General features: G+C 37.7%; 1 protein-coding gene across 1 annotated transcript in view; it reads left to right on the top strand.

Annotated features, from left to right (window-relative positions):
* The window catches only part of CNGB3 (cyclic nucleotide gated channel subunit beta 3), a 75,872-nt gene that overhangs the window by 33,468 nt on the left and 14,632 nt on the right, over window positions 1–27,772 (top strand). The window contains exons 4-11 of the mRNA XM_068933109.1: window positions 4,852–5,006; window positions 5,687–5,872; window positions 6,492–6,700; window positions 8,599–8,649; window positions 10,603–10,689; window positions 11,869–11,933; window positions 19,133–19,255; window positions 26,391–26,532. Of these exons, the coding sequence (XP_068789210.1) occupies window positions 4,852–5,006; window positions 5,687–5,872; window positions 6,492–6,700; window positions 8,599–8,649; window positions 10,603–10,689; window positions 11,869–11,933; window positions 19,133–19,255; window positions 26,391–26,532 (1,018 nt within the window). The remainder of the gene's footprint in view (window positions 1–4,851; window positions 5,007–5,686; window positions 5,873–6,491; window positions 6,701–8,598; window positions 8,650–10,602; window positions 10,690–11,868; window positions 11,934–19,132; window positions 19,256–26,390; window positions 26,533–27,772) is intronic.

Below are 27,772 nucleotides of genomic sequence, written 5' to 3' on the forward strand. Positions count from 1 at the left end.
ACTAATGCCTAGAACTACATTCTGCAATGACACTGAAATCTTTCACATCTATACCATCATGTTTTATGGACAGTTTTATAGCTACTCACTGTCGTGTTTTATTGAAAACTGGTTATTTGGATTAGAAGTTCTACATAATTTATTAAAGACTACAAATTATTTGTTCAAGACAGAGGTTGTAAATATGATCATAAATCATAATGTCGGTGGTCAATAAAAGCATTAAAAGCTCTACTGCAAGATCAAGAATTTTATCTGCAGGTACACAGGAGGACGTGTATTAAGTACTGCGAAAAGAAAGGTTGTAACTGAATTCAGCAAAAAGTGGTATGGATTTTTTTCAGACGGCAGCATAAATTTATGAAGTATATTTTCTCAGTGTTGACCTACTAGATAAAAGATGGAGTTAAATTCAGGTATTTGATGTTCAAGACCAAAAAGAGAGAAAGAATTAAATTCTAGACTACAAACTGGAAACATGTAAACTCCATTTATTCTTAAATAATCCGTTGCATTTCCTGATCTCTATTTTGTTTGAACTCTTAACACAGAAAACTTCAAATCCATACCACTTAACAGTGTTGCATACGTTAACATAATACAATATTTTGGTAGCCTGTTCTTTCAAGACCTCTTTCTTCTGGCAGGCAATAGGTTTTTAAATCTTTTCTTTTGGCATGGGAAGAATTCAGGCACTGTCATCTGACTCACAAGTCAGATAAGATCTACGGAGTAAGATAAGAAACGTATATTGTTATTGTTACATACATTGCTATTGTTAAACAAAATATGTTTGAGGCAATAAAAAAACTACTAAATAGCACAACTTATAGCACATGAGTTGTGTTCCTGACTTTTTCATTTCCCAGACCATGTGAAGTCACTACTTGTGTATTATAAACATTTCTGCCCTGTAAGGGACTCTATGACACAGTAGGTAACATAAACCCAGGCCTATTGTAACATACTGCTCAAAGGTCAGAGAAAAACTTACATACAGAATAATACGTCAGCTTAGAGACAAATCCTAACACTCAGCACAGCTCGGCACAGGAAACTGAAGGCGAAGTATCCTTCTGGCCAGCTAAGCAAGGTGCTAGTAAGGGAGGCAGGCTTAGCTCTAAGTGTACAGATCTGTCCCTGTATGGCACAATCCATACAGCTACATAATACAGGTGGACGCAAACCAGTTTGATCATCCCTTGAGAACTTCCATGCTCTGAACAAAGCCAGGAGACCTATTTGAAATCAATATAGTCTATACTTAAATCTGTGAGGTGAGAACGAATATAATTATGCATCCAAAATGAGACAGCATCTCTTTAACAGACCATGTTTAACATATAAGGCAAACTAACCTCTCTCACAGATTAAAACCCTGAAAGTCTGATCAGCAGTGAGCCCGAACCAGAAAATATTGCAATGCAGTGTGATAGACAAATTGGTATTATTATATGTGGTCTCTTCAAAGAGAAGAATGACCATAGTGGGGACTCTGCCCTAGAAAATGAGCTCTTGTTCCTGCTGGCTGTTCTGCGCATGTTCCGCTGCCTCTCTGTGTTATTCTATGAATTTATAAAACATATTTTATTAGAGTTAATCTGAAGTTTGCCACATGTAAAAGGTGCACACATAATTAAAGCAACACCTCCGAACACAGAGAGAAGAGAGAAAGAGGAAAGCACCTTGGTCAGCAGGATGCTCTCAGGTGCAGTAGCAGGTGCAGACCTGGGCCTCAAATCCCACCGAGTCCTGCATGCACTGAAAGCCAGCTGCACTGCGCTGGTGTCACCTAGTCCTGGCGCGGTACCACTTAACGTGAGAGATGGAGTGCAGTTTGAATAAGTTTCATTTGCCAAGACAATTTAAAGTGCAGCTCCACACTAAGCATGTGGACAGCGTACATCTTCAAGTAAGCAGTTTGCAACATGCAGCCTCTTCCATTTCCACTAACCACAGAAAATTTAAGGTAAGCATTTCTTTAGTAGAAAATAATAGAGGAGGAGATAATGTGAACCAAATGGAAAGTAGGTCAAGGAAAATCAATTTCTCATCAACTATAGGGCACATAACTTTAAACGGACTCACATAGCTTCAAATAAGTACCAAATAGCAGCATGTTTCCATTGCACTATACAGCAGTAATAAAGCACCAGATTCATGATAGAGGAGACTTAAAATCATGTTGGAAAGGCTGTGAACTAACAAGAAAATCCCACACATATTTTGGCTTATCCCATAGGGATAGAAGAAGGGGCCTTTGACAAGCCATTTGTAAAGTTTATTTTGTTATAAAATAGTCAATGCCTTGAATAAATATAGCAACAGGCTAGAGTAAGAATTATTTGAAATTCTTTGCATAGAAACTGAAAGACTAGTTATGACATGTTAGTTCAAAACAAGAAAGGATTTCATTGCAACACAGATGGTCAGAACAAAGGTATTAGGTGACTAAAAGAAATTGTGATGAGATAGAGAAGTATATCAAAACTGTTTGATTAATCTTCTGTCAAGGGAATTTTAAGAAGTAGAAACTACAGAAAGTTTAAATTAGAGGAATGCTACGCACATACTTCCAAATTTGTGCTGCTTCTTCTCCCAGTGATTTGTCTTTATTTTATCCAATGCTTTATTTTTGATGGATTTTCACATCCTTAACTTACACTTCCTTAGGCACTGTGATATGTGTTGTGTTTCATAAAAGTTGTGCTTCTCGGAAAGCTGCATGCATCTTATTCCGACAATCTCCTTGTTAATTACAGCCCTTTCTGTTAGGAACACTGAAGTAGTTTTAAGCCTTGAGGGGTTATAGTGCTTTTTCAAAGATCACCAAGCAGTGTTTTTCACTTCTTCTTCCCTACCCAAGGTGCTGCGATATCCATTTCCCTTTCTTACCTTTAGGAAGGTTTTCTCAAGAAGCTTGAAATTTCAGGCCCGCTTCACTCTTGGTCTGTTGCTTTTTTTTTGCTGATACTTGGGACAGAGGGTCAAAAATCTTTAAGAAAGGAAAAACCATTCTCCACTGTACTTGATGTATGGGGCAAAAATAGCAGAGATTTGGCAGCAGGGGCAGCAGTTGTGACCAGTGTAGGGGAGGCTACAACCTGCCCTGCCTGGGTCACGGTGGGGCCAGCTGGCTCCGACACCAGTGTGAACACCCATCACCCGCCAAAGCCACAGCCAGGCAAGGGGAGCACCTCTCAACAGATCGTAGTGGCAGGGGATCCACACCAGGGCAGGGACACCCCGAGGAACTGCGGCGGGGGGTGACCCACACCAGGGCAGGGACACCCCGAGGAACTGGGGCCAAGGGTGACCCACACCAGGGCAGGGACACCCCGAGGAACTGCGGCCAGGGGTGACCCACACCAGGGCAGGGACACCGCGAGGAACTGGGGCCAAGAGTGACCCACACCAGGGCAGGGACACCCCGAGGAACTGCGGCCAGGGGTGACCCACACCAGGGCAGGGACACCCCGAGGAACTGCGGCCAGGGGTGACCCACACCAGGGCAGGGACACCCCAGAGGCTCCACTGCCAGGCCCAGACGGAGCCCCCAATACCACAGGGGGACTTCTGGCAGGGTCAAACTAGTTTCACACTTTCCTCTACAAGGTCTCGCCCATGTTATACATTTTCATGTTTCTTTTATCCTTCTTTTCAATATGACTCTTTTGTTTCAAGAGTCTCTTTGTAGTTCTGTGGTTATTGTGCAATGCAGCTGACAGTCATCGCCCTTTTTAGCAGGATCATTTTGGGGCAAACACCCTCTCAGACAGTTTTTGGTGCTCAATTCATACATTTTGTTACACTTACAATCTTATCTTATCTTATCTTATCAGCTGTTGCTTTCTAGCCCATTTTGCCAGCACTGGGTCCTGTGAGCTCCTCCACAGATCAGTAAATTAATTGCTTAGAATTGTGATCAAGACCTAATGCTTCAGCTGTGGCATTTTACAGTAACATTTTAATCTTATTTAGGACGGCAGCAAGAACTGCTAGCCAGTTAGTTGCATGGGCGTGGAGCTTTATTGCCACTATAACGTGGCTATAAATCAGCTTTTATATTTAACAATTTTAATTTTCATAATCATATTTCATAAAAAGGAACCACAATTCAATTTTACAGAATCCATAATTTTTATGTAATTTCTGATACATTTCCAAATTAGAGTTATTTTATGGAGCTACAAATATTTTTTTCTGGTTCTCTAAGGCTAAGAAACATTCATGCTACGAAACACTTCCCATACCCTACATCCAAATGCATAGTACAGCCATATCTGGTCTGCACATCTAGAACTGGGCGTATTCTCTTTACCCCATGTCCTTGTCTCCACACAGAAGAAGCCCAAATGCATGGCCCAGCTGCCAGCTGGTTGGCACTCCTGAACATCTTTAGTTTACGTAATCATAGTTATTAGATATGTGGATATCACCACATAATAATGGTCACATTTTACTTCACAGAGGGGAGGAACATAACTTTTATCTTAGCAAATACACATGCTAAGCTCTAGGCCTTAAAAAACCAAGCTAGAACTTGGTGAGGATCACGAGCGGGAAGTTATTAGTGAAGCAGGCTACACAGAACATAGGGCATCCTGACAGCATCTTCTTAAAATAGCCTGTAGGCTGCTGCGCGTAGCCAGCAATGATCAACTGATGTAAGCAAAAAGCAACAGCAGGCAAGTTATAGTTATTTGCAGTGAATTAAAGGCAGCAATTAAAGCACTGTGATCAAAAGAGATCCAGTCTTAATGTTTGATTTCTGCTCATATTGTGTAATTAGCGCTGTTTCCTTCCATTGCTTTCCGGTACCTTAAGTTTTTTTCCTTTTGTTTTAATTAGCACACCAAAGGCAAGACCTGAAGGTTTCAAAACAAATGAGTATGCTGATGGCCAGCTTCAAGAAATTGTCAGAAAAATGCGGGAAAGGACAACAGTTTACAAAGAAAAGCTGAAAGATCCAGTGCTGTCCTCACCTGAAAGCAGTCCTACAGCTTGTAAGTGATTTTAGAATGCAAGAAAGAGCTGTTCATTAGATGAGTATAACAATTAAATTTATTTTGTGAGAAAAGAAAATGCTGGAATAAAATTTTCAAGTAAGTATAGCATAGGATGTTAGATGCTCATCCATTGAAATAAATCGGTTTGTACCTGTTGAAGTCAGTTTATCCGTGATAGTCTACAGTAAGCCAGCTCTGTCGGTAGAACTCCCTTTGAACGCCATCACTGAAGAGTTTTGGGGAGAAATTTGGGGCAACGTCTAGAACCATCCCTGCCAAGCAGTTTTAAATAGCTCCTAGATAACTTTATTCATGGGGATGAATCTGTATTACTGAAAAACACATATGTTTCTTAGAAGTAAATGTTGGTGACTCTGAGATCAGATTTCTGAGATTGTGTAAAAGTAAATAAAGTTTATTCCTTGTTGGTGATAGCAGATGTGCATGGTTATATGAGTGGTGATTTTATTCTTCAATCTGTTTTCTAATGTTCTGTTTTCTAATTCGTCTATCTGTTTTCTATGACATTCATATTGTAGTGAATTTTAGCTGTCGTCACTGCTAAGTGTTTTTACTAGACTTCTTAGCGTGCTGAGGCTCTTGCACATGTTGAAACTGGGAACAACAGCTGAGCCATTATTAAAATGTTACCTTTTTTGACATTCTTATGTTGTTAGCACCATCAAAAAAGAAGCCTTCACCCCCAGCAAAAGAAGAAAAAAAAGAAGAAAAGAAGGAGGAAGCAGAAGCAAAGCCAGAGGAGGATCATTACTGTGACATGCTGTGCTGTAAATTCAAAAAACCTCCAGTGAAAAAATACATGGCATATCTGCAGCTGCCAGACAGCATAGACTCATACACAGGTAAATTAAAAGCCGTTCAGTAGAACGTGCTAAAGGCGTAATGTGGTGACTTAGCATTACACAGTACCTGCCAGCCTCCGTAAGATCCACGTTCTGGTGTGCAGCTCAGAGGGACACATAGATCCTGCCCTAAAGAACATCCAGTCCAAACCGTCAAAAGACATGAAAGCTAACAAAAGTAGCAAAGGCACAGGAAGACTGTGTGAATGATTTCTCCAGTGCCCCAGAGTTGGTAGGTAAAATGATCATAGCTAACACCCAAGTCTTCTAATGCTCGATCTGGAATTTGGCCAATTTGTTAAGGCCAAATAATCCTTCTGTCACTCACAGCATGCACCAGCAGTCCTTCTGAGCAAAACGAACTGTGTGAAAAGCAGCGTTCCTTCAAACAGGTTAAATTCTATATTCACTCATAAACCCCTTTTCCCTTTTGCAAATTCTCTGTGTGACTCCCAGTCCCGATGTATATCACTTCATGAGCTTCTGCCGTTAAAAGAGGGACAATGATAGGTTGCTCTGGACAGAAAAGCTCCCAATGACTGCTCTAGACTAAATATGTCTAAAAGGATGAGAAAAGATTCTAATTTCATGCTTGTAAATTCACTCTTTTGTCTTCCAGATCGTCGTTATGTAGCGTGGCTCATGCTTGTAACAATCGCCTATAACTGGAACTGCTGGTTTATTCCCCTGCGCTTTGTGTTTCCATATCAAACCCCAAGTAATACAAAATATTGGCTTGTCATAGACATCATTTGTGATATCTGCTACCTGTGCGACCTGCTGATTTTCCAGCCCCGAGTGCAATTTTTAAAAGGTGGAGATATAATAGTAAGTATTAGAAGTAGGATTTCCACAGATAGCAGTGATTTGAAGTGTGTTATAAAAATTCCTTGAATTCCCGGATACATTTTTGCCTACTATATCACATTGATGTAATATTTTTATTTATCAAAGTATATCTATGCTATCCTTCCTTGATCTATCACTATTCTGTTTTGGAAGAAGGAAACACTGTCTATATTCTGTGCGAGTCTTGCAATTCTAGACACAAAAGTCCTTAAAAAAGAAAAAGCAGATGTGAAAGTAACAGATGAGAGCAGTCAGAACAGGCACAGAACTCTCTCACCAGCAGTAAATTGGTGCAGCTTCACTGGAATAAGGGGTTATACGAATATGTGATCATACATGTATCTATATGTTTGCATACGTGTCTGAAACTTGCAGTTTGCCGTTCATATCGTGCAGAAATTGTAGCTGAAGACAGAGCACATTCTGGGCAGGAGGGGGCTGGGCAGGAGATGAATATTTTGTTGCAGTTTGTGAGGGTTTTTTTTTTCCAAAATCAGAGCAAATCCTTGCAATTTCAAGATGCTTTAAAAATCATTTCCTTGAGACATTTTATTCTGTGAAAAAACATACATTCAATTTTAATTTCACTACTATTTGTGTTATATTTTTATGCAATAATACAAAATAGAACTCTAACCAAGTGTCGAAAAAAGTTAAAAGCTTTTCCTTAGCATATCAAAAGGTCATCTAGAATATTAACTTTTCTTTAGAAACTCCCCTACCTTTAATTCTTCTATTTCTATTGAAGAAAACCTAACGTGCAAAAAAGAATGTAAATAATTTCAATATCACACTACTGTGCCCAACAGGCAGAAAATTCAAAATTATATATTCTCAAGTGTAATTTGGAACTAGCTTTAGTTCAGTGCTTTTTATGTAATATTTTACACGTTATGAGTACAAAAATATTACTAATACCTTTACATAGGGATCTCAGACAGGAGTATATAAATGTAGTTTGAGAAGATATTAAAATGCGGTGCAGTGTAATGTATTTTTCCATGCCCAACCATTCAGTAACTGGCAATCTTGCCTAAATCTCATAAAACTAGAGGTTTATGAACAAAGTTAAAAGTGTAACATAGGAAATTTACTTTTTACTTCATTTGAAGTTGTTTGTAAAATTTATAACATTAGTGCCTGAAGAGATCATCTGCAGCCTGATCTCCTGCATTTAGTTTAATGCTTAAAATGATAATAATGAAAAGTTGTCATGGAAATATCCTTATAATTTTAAAGCTATTTTTAAAGTGTCCCTGGTATAAATACAGTAAGTATAATAATAGATACATTTCTTTAGATACTTGTGATTAGCCTTTCGTATTAAGGTACTCGCATCAGTTCCCATGGAGAGCAATTTCAAAATAAATAGCTAATCATTACTAATGAATGCAATGTTGATTATTAAAATGCTAATGATAGCACATTCATTTAGCTTTCAGTGAGCTAATTTTGTACAGCACTATCAGAAACATTCTTTGCATTTTTCTTGGAACCACTGAAGTCAAAAGGAGCTTTTGACCCTGAAATTGAAGAATGCTGGGTCAAGCACCAACCTGTAGAGGGATCTCAAGAGTGAAGATCTGTGGAAAAAAGCAACATATTTTAGTAGACCAGATAGACTTGGAAAAAAACATACAACCCCCAAACCTTGTATTTTTAAGTATATTTAATAGTCTGGTCTAATATAAACTGGTCTAATAAAAAGCATTACTTTTTCCTATAGATATTTCTTCCATTCATGCTTTTAGACGATTACTAATATAACTGTTATCATCCCTAATATCAGAAGAGTGCTATTATTGTACATTAGCAGCACTCATTCCTGACATACTGTTGTTGACTACGCTTTTTTTGTCCTTTCATTATTACTATAGTCAGACAAAATGGAAATGAAGAAATTCTATCACAGCTCTATGAAGTTTCGGGTAAGTAGACCCTGTGGTACTCCAGTCTTATTTCAATCCTTTAAATTCGGGCTATGTGGTTCCGCAGGGTTTTTCCATTCACTAAAACCATTCTTGATTTAAGAATGGCACCAGAAGGCATATGGCATGTCTTTTCTCACCAGCTGAAGCTAGTGTTGTCATCTACATAAACAGTGTTTAATTATAAAATATAATAATTATAAATACAACTATAAATATGAATTATAAGCAATAATAATTGGATAAAATAGAATCAATGAAATGCTGGGTCTTGATGCATTTCTTGTAGAGTGAGGTCATCCCTGTACACACTGAAAGGTGACAACACAGCGGCCAGAGATTCACTAAACAAAATTAAAAATTTTTTAAAAAAGATGATAACTCTAGTGAACGCTAGGAAGTACACTGTGGCAATGAACATGCCATTGCTTGCACAAGTAAATAAAAAACTCAAACTAAGATTTTTGATGCTCATTGCACTGTATAAAAAAAAAGATGTATTTCATTTAGAAAAATTGCTCATTTTATTCCTAAATACTGTTTTTGCCAACAGAGGACAGGCACTCTATTGAATTTCTGGTACACGTACACCGCTGTGACAGAGCCTGAATCTCTGAAATCACAATCTTTGCCCCCTCTTCTGTAAACACTTTTGCACCTGCTTTTTTTCAGATATAAAATTTGTCTCAGTGACTGACTATTTGCATTTAGTTAAGCTATGCAACAGTGCTTTCGGAATTCAAAGCCCAAATCAACGTTTACAGGCAAATGAGCAGGAGAGAGAGCCAAGTTCAATGTAAAAGGATTAAGTAGGTGTGTATGGTTTTATTTTAGATTTCCTCCTGCGATATGTTTAGTACTCTTGATTTCTACAGAAACTAATAGAAGTTAAGTGTTCTTGCTACATGCAAGATACAGTCCAGGAATCTGTCGTTTAATTAAGTGCTGATTAGCAGTAACTGATATTAAAACACTTCTGACTAAATTTTGCCTCTTCTTAGGCACATGTCTGAGAGAGGGAGAGGCCATCAGAAATTCTTTTACCTCAATCAGTTTTTTGCTTTGCTTTGTTTTCTTTTACAGAATTCAGGTTTTAAGTGTGTCTTACCTTCATTTGTGTTACTTGCTGCCAACATGAGTTGCGCCTATCAGGGTAGAGGCATTTCTGACGACAGTGGGATGAAGCCTTCAGTTCCATATCTCTCTTTTATTCCCAAATCATGCCGGCAACAACAGACGAAGGTGTCTCAGAATATAAAATGTTAAAAGACAAAGTCAATTTTCCCACAGCTTTCCTTCTGTCTACAGTATTCCTGGAAAGACTAGTGTAGGCAGATAAAAAATGTAATCATACAACTGCTGGACTGCTGGGAGTTGTTGAAAATCTCAGCGATATGGGTAGGAGAAGCACCCAGATGTAAAAAAAGACACTAAAAAAAAGAGCTATAAGACTATGATGACTCTGTTGTATGCAATATATGGCTGTTGTAGGTTGGAAGCAATGAGTCTAATTTGTCATGTTTCCCTAAATTGCTTTAGGGAGGCTGGCTTTAAAAGCTATATAACTATTAAGAAGTGCTTGTGGAGTGCTTTCCCCACCTCCACTCACCATCCATATTCATATGAGAGCACATTTTAGTCTTGTCAGAACTGCAATTGAAAGAACAGAATGCAATAATAGTCAAATATCTGAGAGACTGTTAATAATCCCCAGGAAACAGATAAAAATCTCAGACACAAGGGACTTAAAATTAGAGCACAGAAAAGCTGTTGATGTTTTCAAAGAGAGAATCTTACCTGCCAGTTCTTTGGAAATTACGGGCATAGCGTGCAAACTGCTCAATGTTGGTGCTCGAACCAATCTAAGTAAGTTTCAATCTAAGTAAGTTTCTGACATCAAATAAATGCATTATGATTATTGTGAAGTTTAAATTGACCTGTGCTCTTCAACAGCTTGATGTGATATCAGTATTGCCATTTGAAGTTCTGTACTTCTTCTTTGGAATAAACCCAGCATTTAGAGTAAATAGGATGCTGAAGGTAAGATCTGTGTTTGTGATGGATGGCTAACCACACCTAAATGCTTTTAAAACCCATTGGAAAGTTGTTTATGGTACTTAGGGTGAAGGAATTTTGAAACTGGAAATTATGTTTAAAAGGGTCTAAGTGACAACATTAGTAAACAAACCATAAACAAATACAAGATATAGTCTAGCTAAACTCCTTATTCTGTTTTTTCTTCTGAATGTATTATTTTCTTTGTACTTTAAAAAGGTACTTTGAGATTAAGACTGATTTGCTTCCATGATTTAAATTATATTAATCTTAAATTACTTATTTAATTTTCAAAGATCAAAAATGTTAATTTAGAACTAATTAAGATCACTAAGTAATGCCAGTGTATTTTCCCCTTCTGTCCCCCTTCACCTTCTGTCAGAATGTCTGCTTTGGGTGATATGAAGCACCTTCATGCCAGGTGCTTATAAGCAAGAGAGGGAATTTTAGGGACAACATAAACTGTATACAGTATATTTCAGAAGTGTAAGCCCACTTTTGTTATTGAATCCAAAGATATGTGACTGTGCAATAGTGGGGCTGTGAAGGGGTTAGACAACAGCTCTCTCCCTCATTCCACTCTACCTTGTAGGCTGCTCCATGGCTAAATACATTCCTCGCACATAACCACCATCTCCTGCTGAGTTCTCTGGGACATGGCAGGCTCCACACTACTACTTTGCCTACGTTAAAGGCTAAACGTTACCAGGCAGCCATAATTTTTTACTCTTTCTTCTTTTGAAAAACCACCTCTGTGTGAATCACTGACAAAATAAATTGTCTGCACATCCAAAGCACTTATTGATAGGTACATACAACAATGAGAAAGTCTATTTTACTTAGAAACCGTTTTTGAAATTATGCTCAATATGGAACAATATGTTGCCGTGTCACCTAAAGAACTGGCTTGTCCAAATCAGCAAGGTTATCTCCATAATCAGGGGAGATTGATCCTTAATGGGTCAATCAACACCCAAAACAATATTTAATTCCATATTCATTTTTGCTTTGCAGTTCATCTTTAAGCTAAATTTTTAAAGAAAGTCAGACTACTGAAGAATCCTTTGCTTTCAAAACATATATGACACCTAATGTCAGGACTATTAGAAAAATGTGTATGGCAAATGATCATGGCTGAATTACTTTCATTTGTTTTCCATTCAGCATAACTCATTCTTTGAGTTTAACGATCGGTTGGAAGCTATCCTGGATAAAGCATACATCTACAGGTATGTGCTCATTAAACCCTTGTAGCATGCAAAGTTTGGCACAGAATGCCTTTCATTTGATCTCATGACTTGTCAGTCAAGCACTGAACTGAGTTTGATAAACCTTTAATTGTTCATTTTGGGAATTTTTTAATATCTGTTTGTCTTTATTGTAATCTTGCAAATAATAGATGTGATATTTCACTCACATAAGAAATCCCGTTCAGTTCATTTGGCCTGTTTGAGTGTATAGGCTACTTTCAGGCACAGTTTTTACCAAACTGAGGATCTTGCCAAAATTTAACTAAGCAGAAGTATCCGACAGAAGTTTCTATAATGAAGAAGACCTAAATGACAGTTCCTTAAGGCTGTTCACAGCAGTGCCAAATCCTCAGTATCTGTTTGTTTGTAACTCATAGAAGTTATGAGTTCAGGCCCGTGTCAACATTTTTCTTCTAACATGCTCTCACTATGAACCTGGCGTGTACGGACACTCGATCCTCTACGGCACTGACTAAAGCTGAAACGTGAATCAACTCAACACAGATATCAGATAGTGATTATAGCTGTTGTACACTACACTATAATGTTTTTATCCTCTGCAGAAAGTACAAGAATCTCTGGTGTGACTCACGTAGTCCATGGACATGGGCATGGGCGTGGGCATGGGCATGGGCATGGCAAGCTTCCTAGGTGGCTCAGCAGTCAGTGCTGCTGCTAAGACTCAATGAACCCATCTACTCTGTCTCCATTATTGACATCTACTGTCTAACAGCGTTGTCAAACCTAGTTCATGCTGTGCGATACTTAAATCAACAGATTTTTTCCCCTGTTTCGGTTCAAAGGCATGTATTGTTCCTGTGTGCTGCTGCAGCAGAAATAGGAATCTGTTCTTTACCATCTCATTCCGTTCCAGATATTATTGCACTTAAACGGTAGACTTGGGATTCATACATTGCAAATGAGATATTTTATGAGTTTTAGAAACTGTAGTTAAATCTAGAAAGGAAAATATCATCTAGTTTGTACTTTCAGATACCTGCTAAATAAAACAAAACTTAGAAGTTTGACGGTTCCTCTAAAGTATTTCTGATCTGCTGACCTCCACCAGCATTATTCTTATGTTGCCATCTCCTTTCACTTACTTAATAGTTTTCTGTCTTGTTGGTACAAGAGCAGGCTTTTCTGTAATCTCTACAACATGGAGAAATTGCTTTTCAGTTTCTGAATCACTGGCTCACTGTTTTCCAATTTTAAATCTCATTAAAAGTAATGAGTTTTCTTCTTTGTCTTGCTTATACTTTGTAATTTCTTCCTAATTACTCTTTATTACTTTTCTTTTTTTTAATCTTACTTAGCAATGGTATTAGGGATTGGATAACATCATGTGGTGTAGGTGCCCAAGGTATAATAAATCTAGTTCTAATATTGCAGATAGGAAAACGGATACAGAAAAGGTAAGTAAGTGACTTGTACATCCAGTAAATGAAAGCTGGATCTTTAAACATACTCCAGTTTACCCATTTAAGTCCATGCGGGCAACCTTAACAAATATTTCTCTTCTGTTGCTTACATCTTATGGTACTTAAGTTCCCAGTAAATAGTCTGTTTTTTGCTAGTTGACACGAAGCCATTTGAACTCCTGCCTGATGTTCCTAAGGGAGTTTTAGTTCAAGCACAAGACCCAGGAAGCATGAAATAGGTTCTCAGATTAAGCATTCTCCAGTGTATTGTGACAATAAGCCTGAGCCCACACAGATATACTCACAACACATTGAGATTCTCTCTTATAAAGAGGCACCTGGAGAACAAAGCATGTGCTTTTACCACCTGCAATTATCCATTTACCCTGGACATGGATTTTGAACCCATGAATCCTTTGTTCTGAGTCAATAGCTGAAAACTAGCTTGTGACTTATTTACTCTCTTACTGGTGACTGTATGACTCTTCCTTTGCCTATTTTTTTTCATAAAATGGAAAAAACTGGTTTAGGCATCTGAGTTCAAAGGCAATTCATCCTATCTGGAGGAGGTTGTATGTCTATGGCCAGTCAAGACAGTCAGAGGTGGCTTCTAGGAGAATGGCTCTAGCTCCTACAAACTGAAGCATAATTAAATGTGGCGTATCAAAGACTGTGATCTAGCCACGTTCACAGATGCAGCTAGCTGTAAATCCAGTAAAAATCGTTGCTTACACATGAACTTCCTTTGCAGTAAGTGATCATCAAAACGGGCTCGTATCAACTATAACCAGGGTCTATGCACAGTGAGATTTTATTGGATGCACAGTAGAAGCAAGCCAAAAATAACTGCAAGTAGTTCATAAAATCCAAATCTTTTTCATCATATAATCCTTCTTTTGGTTGGTCAGCACCATTTTCAACTACAGATGAAAAGAACCCCTCTGTACGGCTGGTTACTACAGATAGCAGTATTTGATTTCTTACTGTCAAACTGCTTCATAAGCAAGCTACCACAGCAACAGCTTGTTTTTGCAGTGCTTTTGGGAGTGGCAGTTAGTCCTCCTGCAGCTGCAGCGGAAGGATGAGGAGAAGGATAACCACACAGACTAGCTGCTCCTGGAGGATATTGTCTCAGATCAGCACCAGAGAGCACAGCACTGTTTCTCAGTTTTTGAAGCAATCCTCAGTCAAGGCAAGGATTTTATTGTAGGCCTGCGATGACCTTCTATGGCTGAAGAAATTCAAAAAGGCAGAATGGTTTTCTGGAGGTCAGCTCAAAACTCACCCTCAAAGCTACAGTGCTAATTCACTGACACGATGGTTTAGAGGCCACCTAGAAAATCACCATCTCAGATAACTGCCAATAAGAGTTAGTCAATCTGATATGGGCAAGTTGACTCTTAGGGCAGTAATGACGGAAATGCTGTTAAGTATTAGTAAACAGGCAGAAGGTTTTCCACTCTTGATAAAGTATTGGCAGTCCCACATTGCACTGAAGCAATTGAGAGCTTTATAGTCTTAATTTTTTCCCCATCTAGAAGATTTCTGAATTCATAAATAAAAAGATGTGCTGCTCTCTTTTACTCAAAGTCTTTGTTGATCATTATGGCAATGGTAATTCCCATTATTAATGTGAGGCATTCCAAAAAAGTTCATAATACTAATCTATAACAACAGCAATGTATTTCTTTAATGCAAAAAAATTGAGACATGGTTTCATGACATGAGTGATGTCCCTTGTTATTCTGGGAGACGACACTTAGCTTTGGTACAGTGGCTGCTGAAGCCTTTTGCTAAACAGTGGGATTATAGAAAAAGAACTGTTTCTCTATTGCCCAAGTAACTGCATGATGACAACAGAGTGTGCATTTGCGAGAGTGAAAGGCAGATGGTGACCTCTCAGGAACAAGCTAGAGACAGCGAACCGTACCTTCCTTGAATTCTGTGTTTAATGCATGCAATCTATGTCTCCCTGAGAGCTGAAACCAGAGGTTCAGAGGTTCCCAAGATGCCCAGAGTATACTGGGAGATGCCCTCCTTAAAGCACTTCATCATGTGATTAGGGATAACTGTTGTTCCTACACTTAGGCCTATTTTTTTTTCTTCTAAATTCAAATAGCAGTAAACTTATGAATTTTCTCATGCTCTGTAGTTATCATAGCCTGATTTACAGGCCTACAATGGGTTATTTCTGTCAGTATTTTAGATGTGGAAGGCATAATTTCTCTGAGATGTGTGGTTACCCAGGAGTTATCATGTTGCTACCTACTATAAACAATAGTAATGAAAAAGTCTAAGGACTCTACACCGAAATTTAGGGATGGACTTTTCAGATATGGAACTTTTATTGAGAAATATGTCTAAAAAATAACCACATGAAATAAAACTGTTCTTTGGTCTTACCTGGCCAAATATAACTGGGACTATAAGAAATACCTGCTAACATATCTTTCAGCTGTCTGCTTACAACCAGCTAGTGGAACACTGCAACAGGGCTGGAGAGATCAAGAGTGAACTTTTTCTTCCTGTGGTCTGTGGAAAAGAGTTGTGTTAGGTGTGTGTGAAGGGATGAAGGCTAAAGGTGCAGTGGAGCTGTACTGCTGACGTGGTCACAATGGGAGGCTAGAAGGGAGAGTCCTTTAGGAACTGTAAAACTAGAGTTACATCATGAGGCTATGGTGCTCTGTCAAGAAGAAGGAAGGAAATTTTTGATGAAGCACTCTTCCCAGCATTCCTTGTCTGTGACCATGCATCTCTTTTCCCCTATTGTGTCTTTTATGCTATTTTGTCCTAGAGCACTGCTTATTTTCTTGATCATGGAGAAGTCTTTCTCTATAACCTGCTTCTTGTTCTTCTCTTTCTCAGTGCTGAGAAATTCCCACGTCAGCCTAGCTTCCTGCAAACAGGTAGAAATCTGCCCCAAATTCATCTTTTGTTTCACTCTTTTTCCACTGGAGATCTTCCAGATATTTGGTGCTCAATAACATCCTTGTCCTAAAAGGTCTGGTTTGCTCAGAAACATATTTTGTTTTAAACAAGAAAATTAACATGTATTTTTCCTTCATATTTTGGGTAACACTCCTAGAAATTTCTAATTAATGTTAAGCACTTATAAAATTAATACATTATTTTCTATATTAATTTCTTGTACTTCGGAGTCATAATTTAATAACTTTTCTGTATCTCCTGTAATAGTTGCCATGGGTACTGGGAGATGTGGATCGTTAAGCTAGATGGTTTTGAATCAAGCAATTAGTTTGCATGTAACAGTGATGTTGTGCTGTATACAACTTTCAAAGAAATGGGAGCTAATAAGCAAATCCATTTTCACCTTGATAGGCAGTTTTGCAAGAAGCAGAGTTTCACACTATATAAAGGTGTGGAATGGAAAGTGATTGTTTAAAGTGATTAAGGAAGGCCTGTCTACATCTGCAGACTATCCTGACTTTGAAAGATGTGGTGTTGATCTGTGTGGGAAGAATATAGAGAAAGTGCTCATTTAGAAAGGCTAAGACATGCACAGCAAGATCCCACTGGTCCTGTCCTATGTTAGGAGTAGCTGCAAAACAGAGCCAGCTACTTTGCAAAGCTATTCTGCCTTGTCAATTTAGACAGCTTTGTAGCATGGCACTGGCTGAGTGCCACAACTGTGAACTGCTGCTTGTGTCTTGGCTTCTTGGTCACACTGAACCATTTGCATTTTCCAGTATGAACCATGTGCAGAGGTGTAAATACTACGATGAAGTGAATCCATTTTCTACCTCATCCTCTAAAGAGGCCAGAAACCTGAAACGTGCAAAATAGAACACTTTCCATAACTGTAATGCAATTTCAAATTTCTCTGAAGATATACTGAAGAATCATGGTAAAGCATGTGGAGTTCAATACTACTGAGCAAATGTGGAGTTAACCTTACTGCTACTTTATTGCCTATAGGCTTTTCTATCAGTGCACTGCTAGAGTGTGCGATGGAAAAAACTGCCTGAATACTTCTGTTACCAAATGTTATACTTTGTAATTGAAAAAACACCTATTAGATATCTCATGTTATGCCCTGATTGAATACTTTAAAATATATTTCAGAAAACACTGAGTTCTCAGTTTATAAGGTACTCATCAGTAAAAACATTTTCATGGTAAAGCTTTTTTTTAATTGGCTGATCGAAAGACTTTAGAGAAAGAAAAGCAAGAGAGCAAATGGAGATGTAGCTATACAGAAGAAGACTAGGAATGGAAGGTAAGAAATATAATGGGGGGTAAGAAATATAAAATAAGAGATGAGGCTGTTTGTATAAACTACTGCATTTTCTTTGAATGTAACAATATTATTTTGTTCTGCAATTCTGATATGGTGTCCATCTGAATGATAAGGCGGTAAAAAAAGTTTCACTGCAGTGAATTAGGTGACATCAAACTAAATGCTGTACACAGCACTTATATGAACCCGGATGGATTCTCTTCTCAAACTCACTAGATAAAGCCTGTGGGAAGAGAGCTAGCAAAACTTACTACATCTTACCTACCCGTTACGGTAGAGTCAGCATGTGCCTAGAAAAATACAACATACACTGCAGCAAGGGCTTCTAAAATCTTTTCTTAGACATCAGGAGCCCATCCGCATGGATTCAAGCGCATGCACAAGACCCAGCACAGTCAATATGACTGTATTACTAGTTCATTTTGGCTGTTTGCTGTTCTCAACTGCTTGCAACCCTAAACAGACTAGTCCTGGGGACACACCAACCTTTAAACAGAGAAGTGGCATCCAGCTGTCAGCACTCTAAAAAAGAAGGGTGTATGTAGGTAAGAAGATTGCTTAGTGACATGGAGGTGCAAAGAAGAGCATGCAAGGGCACCTGAAGATCCAGTAAAGCAGTGCATAATACAGAAGCAGCTATAGAGACATTATTTCTCATTAACTTAGTTTATAGGTCATACTAAATTATTAAATGTTCATATGAGCACTCTCTCAGTTACTATGCTTGACAAACCACATTACATTTCAGTTGCAGCAGATAAACTCACCATAGACCAACGTCCCAGTATGTAGGCAAGTCCTGGTAGTTTTCCTGCTTACTTACCCCTTAGCTACATGATTGCTTGAATGGAGAGCTGAATCCAGATCTTTTCTTTTGATCTCCATGCATTGCACAGAAGATATACAATGAGATCATTATTGCATTAAACAGAAAGCCGCCTGGTGCTTAAGTAGTTCATCATTAGCATTCTTTGAAGAACTGGCCCTAAGCATAAGAGCTGGGATTAATCCTGCTGTGGTCACTAAATCGTACAATTTAGCAGACCTGCAGAAAGCTTTCTAACTCAGGTCTTGTAAAGCGGTTCATTTCTGACTGCAGACACTTCTTGGCTTTATTTCAAAACAAGATTAGAGTCTATCTTAAAAAGAGTTTTGTGAACTTATTAATACCCTCTAGCCTCATTAATATAGTTTCCCCCTTTCATAAATATTCATAGGCAGTTAAATAAGTGGATGCTGGAATCCTCAGGGAAGCATGATCTGTGTCAAGCATTCTAGGAAAGTTATTTATTTGACCTTAGAAGAACATGAGAGAGACAGGTAATTGCCAGCTATTTTTTTCACAGAGTTAATACAAGTGGAGAACTACTTAGTGGATGCTTAGCATAAACATCGTTGATTCAAAAAAGCAAAAGGTTCCGTATTAAAAGGGGGGAAAAATACAAGCTATTTTACAGGAATTCAGTCATCTGCAATTTGGAATCTGTTGACTTTTACAGGGTCATTCGAACAACTGGATACTTATTGTTTATCTTGCACCTGAACGCATGCCTGTATTATTGGGCTTCGGACTATGAAGGACTTGGCAGCACTAGATGGGTATACGATGGCAAAGGAAACATGTAAGTCCTTTTCTTCTGAAAGACCTTTGTTGTTTCACTCCTTCCTGCCTCCCTCTTTTTTCCCATGACTTTGCTCACATGGTGTGCCCTTACACTGATAAGTGCTTGTATAGCTAACTTTTAGGACCATAACTGCTGATTAGCAGCTTTCATTACTAACAAATATTTGGAGGGCAGGTGCAGTGAATAATCAGTTCACCACTTTCTGCTTTCACAGGTTTATGAGTCAGAGCTAAGCACTAACTTAATTAAACATTTAGAAAGTATCAGGGGTCATAAATTAAATTTACTGATTACATATGCATATGGGAAGTGTTAGAAGGACAGATAGGATTAGAAGAACAATCCCTTGAAGGGGTCAGAGGCGTAGAATTTTTTTGCCACACAGCATTATGTCATTAAAATGCAGCATTTTATTCCCTCTAAATACCACAGTGATTGCTCTGAAAAAATTCCACCCACTGACTCTGATCTTTGGAGAAGGTCACACTTAAACATGTGGTGAAGAAATTCTCCAGTGGGGAGGAGTGGATATTAGCACACTTGTCCACAAACTCCTCATGACAGCAATGGGCTTGGAGCCAAGTAAGAGACATTTGTTAAGATGATGGAAAGGAAGAAAGAGAAAATAGCAAAGTTGTAACATAATGTGTTTTGGGTGTAATCATGTAACAATATATCTAGTAGGTTCAGATATATGAAAGTGTTTACATTTCTTCCAAAGACCATAATATATTTAACTCCACAGAAGCTCAGTTTGTTCATTAATTACATTCTCTGGAAAGGCACATAATAATATAGTACTGGTGATATAAATCACCATTTAAACAACTTTTCACACTTCTCTTTTAACAGCTTAGAGACATGTTCTTTTTTCTTATAATTTTGTCAGACTTCATGAGTTAAGTGTGAAGTCACTGTTTTGAAGGGAAAGAAAATAGCCTTTGAGAATAAAACGTGCTTTGTGCAAAGTAGCATTGATATAATAATTAGGTTCTCTTTCAAAAAATGACGCGGTTCAAGTTTCCACACCCCACAAAAATACACAGTTTGAGTACTGTAATCAGATACCCATGTAGGCAGGGCCATGGAGCTCAGTGGGACTATTTATGTACATAAAGTTATACACAGGTAGTTATTTGCAAGCTCAGCACTTCCAGAAATCTGACAAGAAAAACGAGGAATGAATTTCTATTGTAGTCATTTAAGTTAATGTCATTCTTACAAATACTTGCTTCGTAACTAAAAAATAAGGTAACGAAGACTGAGAAATACGAAAGTGCTCTGAAAGTAGGGTTCTCACTCAGTCTTTAAGATTTTACTGTTCAGAACAGCCCAGAGAACAGATTAAAAAAGTCTTCCTTTTTTCTTATGGGCAGGGATATTTTACATTTCACTCGAGGGAACCAACTGGTAGAAATGATTTGCTAGCTTGATCACAGACAGTGCAGTTGTGTCCAAAGGCAATGGTCAGGTTGCTTAATGCTTTGTGGTACCTTCTGCATGAGGAGACAGAAGAATTTTTCAAATGACATCACACTGAAATCACACATGATTTAGGGCAGAATTATTATAAATGATAAGAAACTGATAATTCAAACTCTGTATTAAACTGAGATGTTGAAATAAAACACATATCATAATATATCCATACAGGCCTCATTAACTCGTTAATCTGCCTCATCCTGACATTAATTGGTGAATGTATGCTGTTATTGTTTTGCCTGTACCTAACTCATACTAGAATATATGATTTAATGTACATGGGATCCCACACATTATCCCATGAGCTGCATTTTATTAAATACAGCTTGTATATATATCTTGCATACAGCTTGTAACAACAAATGCCTTTTGCACGGGGTTATGGAATCAGACATTACATATTATCTGATTCTTGAATAAATGGGGATTTTTGAAAGAGAAGCATTATGTGAAAATCAGTTATTATTGGAGATAGATTGACTGTGAATTTAAACACATTAAACAAGATACTTCTACGTATACTTGTCTCTTTGTAAAGCAGGAAACAAGAACAATCTGGGATAAATCTGTAGGAAAAAGTGACCAGAACTGCAGTATTCATTATAGTCCAGCAATGCAGACATAATTTCCTTTCACATAACAAACAGAGTTGCCAATATTTGAAGCAAAATGTGCTATTGGCCTGATGTAGAATGGGAATACAGATAAAACAAACATAGTTTATTAGCTAATTTTAAAAAGACAGTTAGCATTTCGACAAATAAAACAAAATTGCAGTGGTCTCAGATTACACTGACCCAAAGCAAATAGATTGGCACTAATTTAGTGGTATTAATATTTTATGTACCATCCCTACTGTGTCCGTGGCCAAACACAGTTTGAAAACATTCCAACATTTCTAGGGTCATTTTTTTCTTTTCCAGGCTAAAAAGAAGAATAGGCATACAGCAATTTCCTTAATCAGTTTGATCATATGTACGTTTCTGAGTAGGCACACTACATGGTAAAGTTTCAATTTATAACTAACAGATGTAGCACAGCACTCAAACCACAAGAAAAACTACCAAAGCAGCTTTTTTTGCAAATTATTGCTAGCTATGTTCTTTTCCAGCTTGTTTTCAGACTCTAGAGTGTCAGTGTTGGTCCAAAAAGGTTTCAAGTCTTTTGAATGGCAGCCTTCAGTCAACGGCATCAAGCCGAGGTACAGAGGACCGTCAACTTCACCACCCTCCAGCATAACCAAATTAGCCATACAGTATGTTCCCAACCTTAAAACTGCACTGATGGGCTTGGTACAGTTAGGCAGGCAAACCTCAGACACTCCTAATAAAGAAGAATAGCATTACGGACACAATGCTATGTACATCTCATGTGCCCAGAGCAGCAGGATATTAAAATAAGGCCTCCTAACTATAGCTAAGTGAACAGTTTGAACTCCATATGTTTGGTTTCGATCTATTTCAGGTACCTCAGGAAGAGACTGTTTTCCCTGACTCCTCAGGATAATGGATAGATCCTCCAGAAAGTGATTCAAGCAGGAACCTAATGTCATTGTTCTGAACTGTCCCATGGAATTATCTTTCTCTCTTGCCATTTCCCATAAGGGAAACTAAGCACAGGAAGCTGAAATTCCTCATTCAACCCCCTAAGTTCAACATTAAAGTTAGGAACTACAAGTCGTTCCCCTTTACTCGTGTTATATGAGCTTCTGTATGAACTTCTACTGCTTGCAAGTCCTCCACAAGCAGGTTGCAAAAATTCTCCAGAATACTTACTAATCAAAAGACCCTTTTGCATCCTAACGATGTTTCTCTGTAACATGTTGCCTTCCTCCTGTGGGCACAAACCTAGCAGACATCTGGAAATCCCAAAAGATGGTCACTGTACATGCCTAGAGCAACTCTACTTCTTTGGCACACATTGACCAATACTCAGCAAGACTGGTGTATCTTAAAAGTGTCCTGTACATGCATACCAGCATACATGCATATCAGCCATGCATCATACTTACAACAGGGCTGATGTGTCGTACTCATAGCGCTTGCTATACAGAGGCAGTTTTGGGCCTGCAGAAAAACTGTGAATGCACAGCCCAGCTCATAGGTATGTCAGACCTAACGGTTTCAAACCTGCCACTTGTAGCCATAGTTTTTTATACAGAAGCTTTTTAGTTCACACTATACTGTTTGAGACCATCACACTCACAGTCAACTGACGAATAAGTCACTCAAGAAAAAAAAGATATCAAGACGGAAGGAATTAGGATACAAATTTATAAAAGCCCTCTCTTTATTCCACTTCATAACCATCTTGGTTGTAATCAGAGAGACGTCTCATGTGACAGCCCTGAATTAATGCTTCACTGGGCTGAAACTAATGTCTGCATATCACCTTAAAATCTGAAAGCCATATGCGCAAAGATTCGATTTAACTGTATTAACCAAAACCATGTAAGAAATTTAGCTTATTCTGAAATGGACTTTTAGGAAAAAAGATATTTTCATTGGCATAGCATTGCAAGTATCTTACTTGCAGTGTTTTTTTTCCCTACCTCAAACTTATTTCAGGGAAAAATCCAGTAGTTTGATTGCCTGAAGGATAAACATACCATCCATGCTGTACAGAGGGAAAATCTCTTTCTTGTCTCGTGTTGTTTGCTCCAACAGTAATTTTATAGTAGGCTAGTAAGCTGTATGGCAAATGATGGTTTCCAGGAACTTGAACTACAGGAATCAGAGCTGCTAATACCAATGAAATTGGAATCTGTTTTTTCTGGCTTTCCATAAACAAAATTTACAATCTCATTTCTTCATGTCTTAGAAAATAATATGTCTTATATTTCAACCATGTAACTCTTATTTCAGAATAAAATAAAAACAATAAAATGAGTAAATGGAGAAAATATAAAACCTGTGCCTAAGAGATAGGGAACATCCTGTGACTTTGCCAATAGAAAGTTTCCTTTGAAGTAAAATCACAGAAGAATGCACTGTGTTAGCTGTATCTTTAGAAAGGGTGGACAGTTGTGGAAAAACCCTCACATTTTAGATACACATTGCTGCAGAGAAGAATGTCACTCCTGAAGTTCTTTGAGGAGCTGTTTTCATTCCTTGTAGATGTTCCCAGAGTCAAGATGATATTGTCTATCATGCTGAACTTAACAAGGTCCGAGGCCACTGGGAGTGAGGCAGTTTGTTAATTACTATTATTTCCTGTAGGTGCTAGCTTAAGAACTAATGCTAATTTCTTTATACTTTCATATTTGTAGCCTCTGCATGTTTCAACTGCCACCGCATTCTCAGTTATGGTGAATTAATATGATATTAATATGCTTTATCTGATGATTCCCCTCAGACACGGTAGGGACATAATTTTATACTTAAATCTGCAATTCTTCTTAAATAGATCTGAGGCTTTTTCTTGCTATTCATTTATGCTACAGAGCTCTGAGAGAAAGCTGCCACCTATGCATCCTTTGGTGGAAACTTGCATAGGTGATGATTTGTTTTTTAATCTGAGTGAAAATGTAATAGTAGTGTGATCCAGTTGTTCATTTTGCAACCACAACAGGGAGAACTACTATGATGACACATATGCAATGAATTCTTTGACTTACAAACTCTGAATGAAAACTGCCAGTTCTAGCTGTTAAAATCTAAAAGTAGATAACTACGATAAAAGTGACCATTATTACTGCATTTCGTGAATCTGAAAGCAGGAGAAAAGTGACTTCCTAGGGAAAAGCAAAAATCAATTGCCTGGTAAAGCCTGACCTTTCAAATGGAAGATTTGGAAACACTTTGAAGTGGTTTAAAATGGAAAATTCCCCACTTGAATTAGTTGTTATTGCAAGATCATTTTCTTGCAATTTATTTGCAATAACACCTGGTCCTCCACTTGAACTCTTACCTGCACTATCTGTTAATAGGAGCTGCATTCATCTCTTAAAATAAGAAAAGGTTAGAAGTGAGGCGTCATCAAATTAAAATGTAGGCCTCAAGTCTGCAAGCAGATCAGGTGGCTTCAAATTCAGGGCAGACATGAGAAGATGCATCCTAGGCTGTCTATTTCAAAACAAACATCTCAGAAAGTATTTGTTCTGGTTTTTTATTTCAAGCTCAATAAAATTCAATAAGTAGAATGAGTCTTCTGATTGCTTCAGAAGCTGTGGTCATAGATGAAACAGAAATTCTCTTTGTACAATTAGGGGAAATGAACTTCCATTCCAAATCATGAGTGAAGCTGAAGTCTGATTGTTCAGACACTCAGAAAGTCAAATTCTAATTAATAGGGGGCTTTAAAAATATTCCAAATCAATTACTTGTTAGCTCAGAAATGAAGGAAACAATAACACATTTATGACAACTATTAAAACTAACTAATCCCAGCTGCACAGTATGGGGGATGCTGCATTACCAGTGGTGCCATGTTTTACAATGGAATTTAAAACAGCATCTTAGAGATACCAAGGCATTTAATGTAACAAATAGGGTAGTTTGTATGACTATCCTCACCAAATTTGAAAAATTCATTCTGTCCAGGTCCTTTGTTGTCTTTCTAAGCTTATGTTATGATCCTAATAGAAGTACACCACTAAATGAGCTCTGTCATGCAAAGGGCTGTACAAACAGAGAAGAAAGTTTCTGGGCCAAAGAGCTCACACTTCAAGGATGAGCAGTGATGGACAGCAGATGGATTCAAGGAAGGAGTCCATACAGGGCCATATTATGAAGCAGAGTCTTAATGACTGACCTTTGATCACTACCGTATTTGACCTCTAGAACAAGAGAGTTCTGAGAAAAGTGTGGAAGGACGTTGACAAGGTGCTTTTGAAGCTATTCATGGAAAACTCTTCCCAGCCTTGAGGGAAAGCAGTGAAGAAGGCAAAAATGTGTTTGTCTATTAAGGTAATGGAAGGAGTAGAGGAGACCAGCCACTGAAGAAGATGAATACTAGAGTCAGCCCTTCAGTGCTGAATAAGACAGAAGTGTTATGGAGAAACTGAATTAGCCTGTAGCTTGTGAAAACCTGTAGTTTCTCTTTGATCTAACACTGGAAAGAGAGCCAATGAAGAGCTCTCAGAAGTAAAGTTGGATGGGGGCACAGCATGGTTAATGGAGTAGCAAAATGATGCTCTGCAGCAATCTTTTGCGTGCAGATAAGAGGGACAAGACTGCATTTGTCGTGGACAGCAAAACCCTTGACACTGCCATCATTAAGAAGTAAAACTATGAAAGAGACTGTGTGTTTACCTAGTATACTACGAGTATGGTCTGAGAAGTCTCTAAAAATTTTTATACAGCTTTCAACATCTTTGGATCTTCACAGGCAGCATTCTAACGCTCTAATGTCCATCCTGGCAATTTCAATTCCATATGCTTCCATACTGCCATGTACAGTTACTAAACAACAGTAAACACTAACTGCTGCATTTTCCATATATTCTTAATTTGCTGTCAGTGAGAACATTCACCTCAATCTGATTTATAAGATTTGATTATTTGTAAAATCATAACAGTTTATAAAAAAGTTTTCAGAGCTTTTGGACCAATAAGGCATCACTGAAAGGCCCAACCCAGGCATGTGTATGTTTAGCTTCAACCATGCAGGTACTTATAGTCAATAACACAAATGCTGTCTGTATCCACAGGTATCTGAGGTGTTACTACTGGGCAGTTCGTACTTTAATCACCATCGGCGGCCTTCCAGAACCACAAACCCTGTTTGAGATAGTTTTTCAACTGCTGAATTTTTTCTTGGGTGTCTTCGTCTTCTCCAGCTTAATTGGTCAGGTACATCAATAAACCAATAGCTATATATGTTCAAGTTACTGTAATATATTCAATTTAATGTAATTAAATTATTTAATGTATATATAATACAAATAATATAAATTATTTAATGTATAAAATAATTTAATGTAATTAAATTAAATGTATGTTATATTTATGTGATAATATATTCAATTTAGTGTGGCTTAGCTCTTCCAGGAAAAAGACTAGCTTCCGTACGAATGTCCCTGTTTTTAGCTATCGTCCATATTTATTCTTCTGACAACTATGTATGTTAATCACTTCCCAGTTTTGTAGACCATGTCTCCAAAGTTGCACACAAGCTGATTTAAATCCAAGATTGCAGGATGCAGATGATTCTTTAAACTATATATGATTCCTTCTTTTTCCTAATAGCCAAGGAGTCAGCTCCTTAATGTTCACACTGTACTGTTAAATCTGATATAAAACTTATAATTGAAAACATAGTTACATTAATATTTACAAATTATTGAATAATTCATGCTTGATACTACTGGTAATAAAGTGTTGCTAATGCAAAATGCGATGACCTTTGCCATACAAGAATTCTGCTCTTTTCCATAGGTTTCAAAATATTTGTTAACCTGAAAATTAGCTGTTTTCCATTCCTCTTCCTTCTCATTTGGCAAGAGGAAAAAAAAAGCCCATAGTAAAGCAAATCAGTTAGATTTCCAAATGAACACTACCCAGCATGAACTATTTTCAGCTTGTAACTCTTAGTCTTGGGCTTTAGATCCATAGGTTTTAAAATATCTTGCTTACAGAAGAACAAATGTCATAGTTCCTCTATGAGATTGCACTTCATATTAGCTTCCTATAGAAATTCTTCCAGACCTTTGGATTTGTACATTTATGTCACTGACAGAATTAACATGAAAAGATGAACACGAAACCTGGTAACATTTCTTTTTTATTTTGAGTACAAGATTTGAAAAAGTTCAATTAGTTAAAAAATTGCTTTTTCTATTTAAAAGTGCAAGAGGCGATACTCAACTATCATGAAACAGAACCTACCCATAGAATTTAAAATTAGTCCACAATCAAGAATTACTAATAATACAGCAAAGTACTTCTTCATAGAAAATATTTCTTCTGGAAAATTATTGGATTCAAGTATATTGGGTTAAACTTCAGAGTTTACATATTTACAAGTCTATTTTTTTTCTAATTTGATATAACAATCTATGAAACCACCACTCCACCATTATAAATTAGCCTT

The sequence above is a fragment of the Struthio camelus genome, chromosome 2 (genome assembly GCF_040807025.1).
Source record: "Struthio camelus isolate bStrCam1 chromosome 2, bStrCam1.hap1, whole genome shotgun sequence".
NCBI classification, from domain to species: domain Eukaryota; kingdom Metazoa; phylum Chordata; class Aves; order Struthioniformes; family Struthionidae; genus Struthio; species Struthio camelus.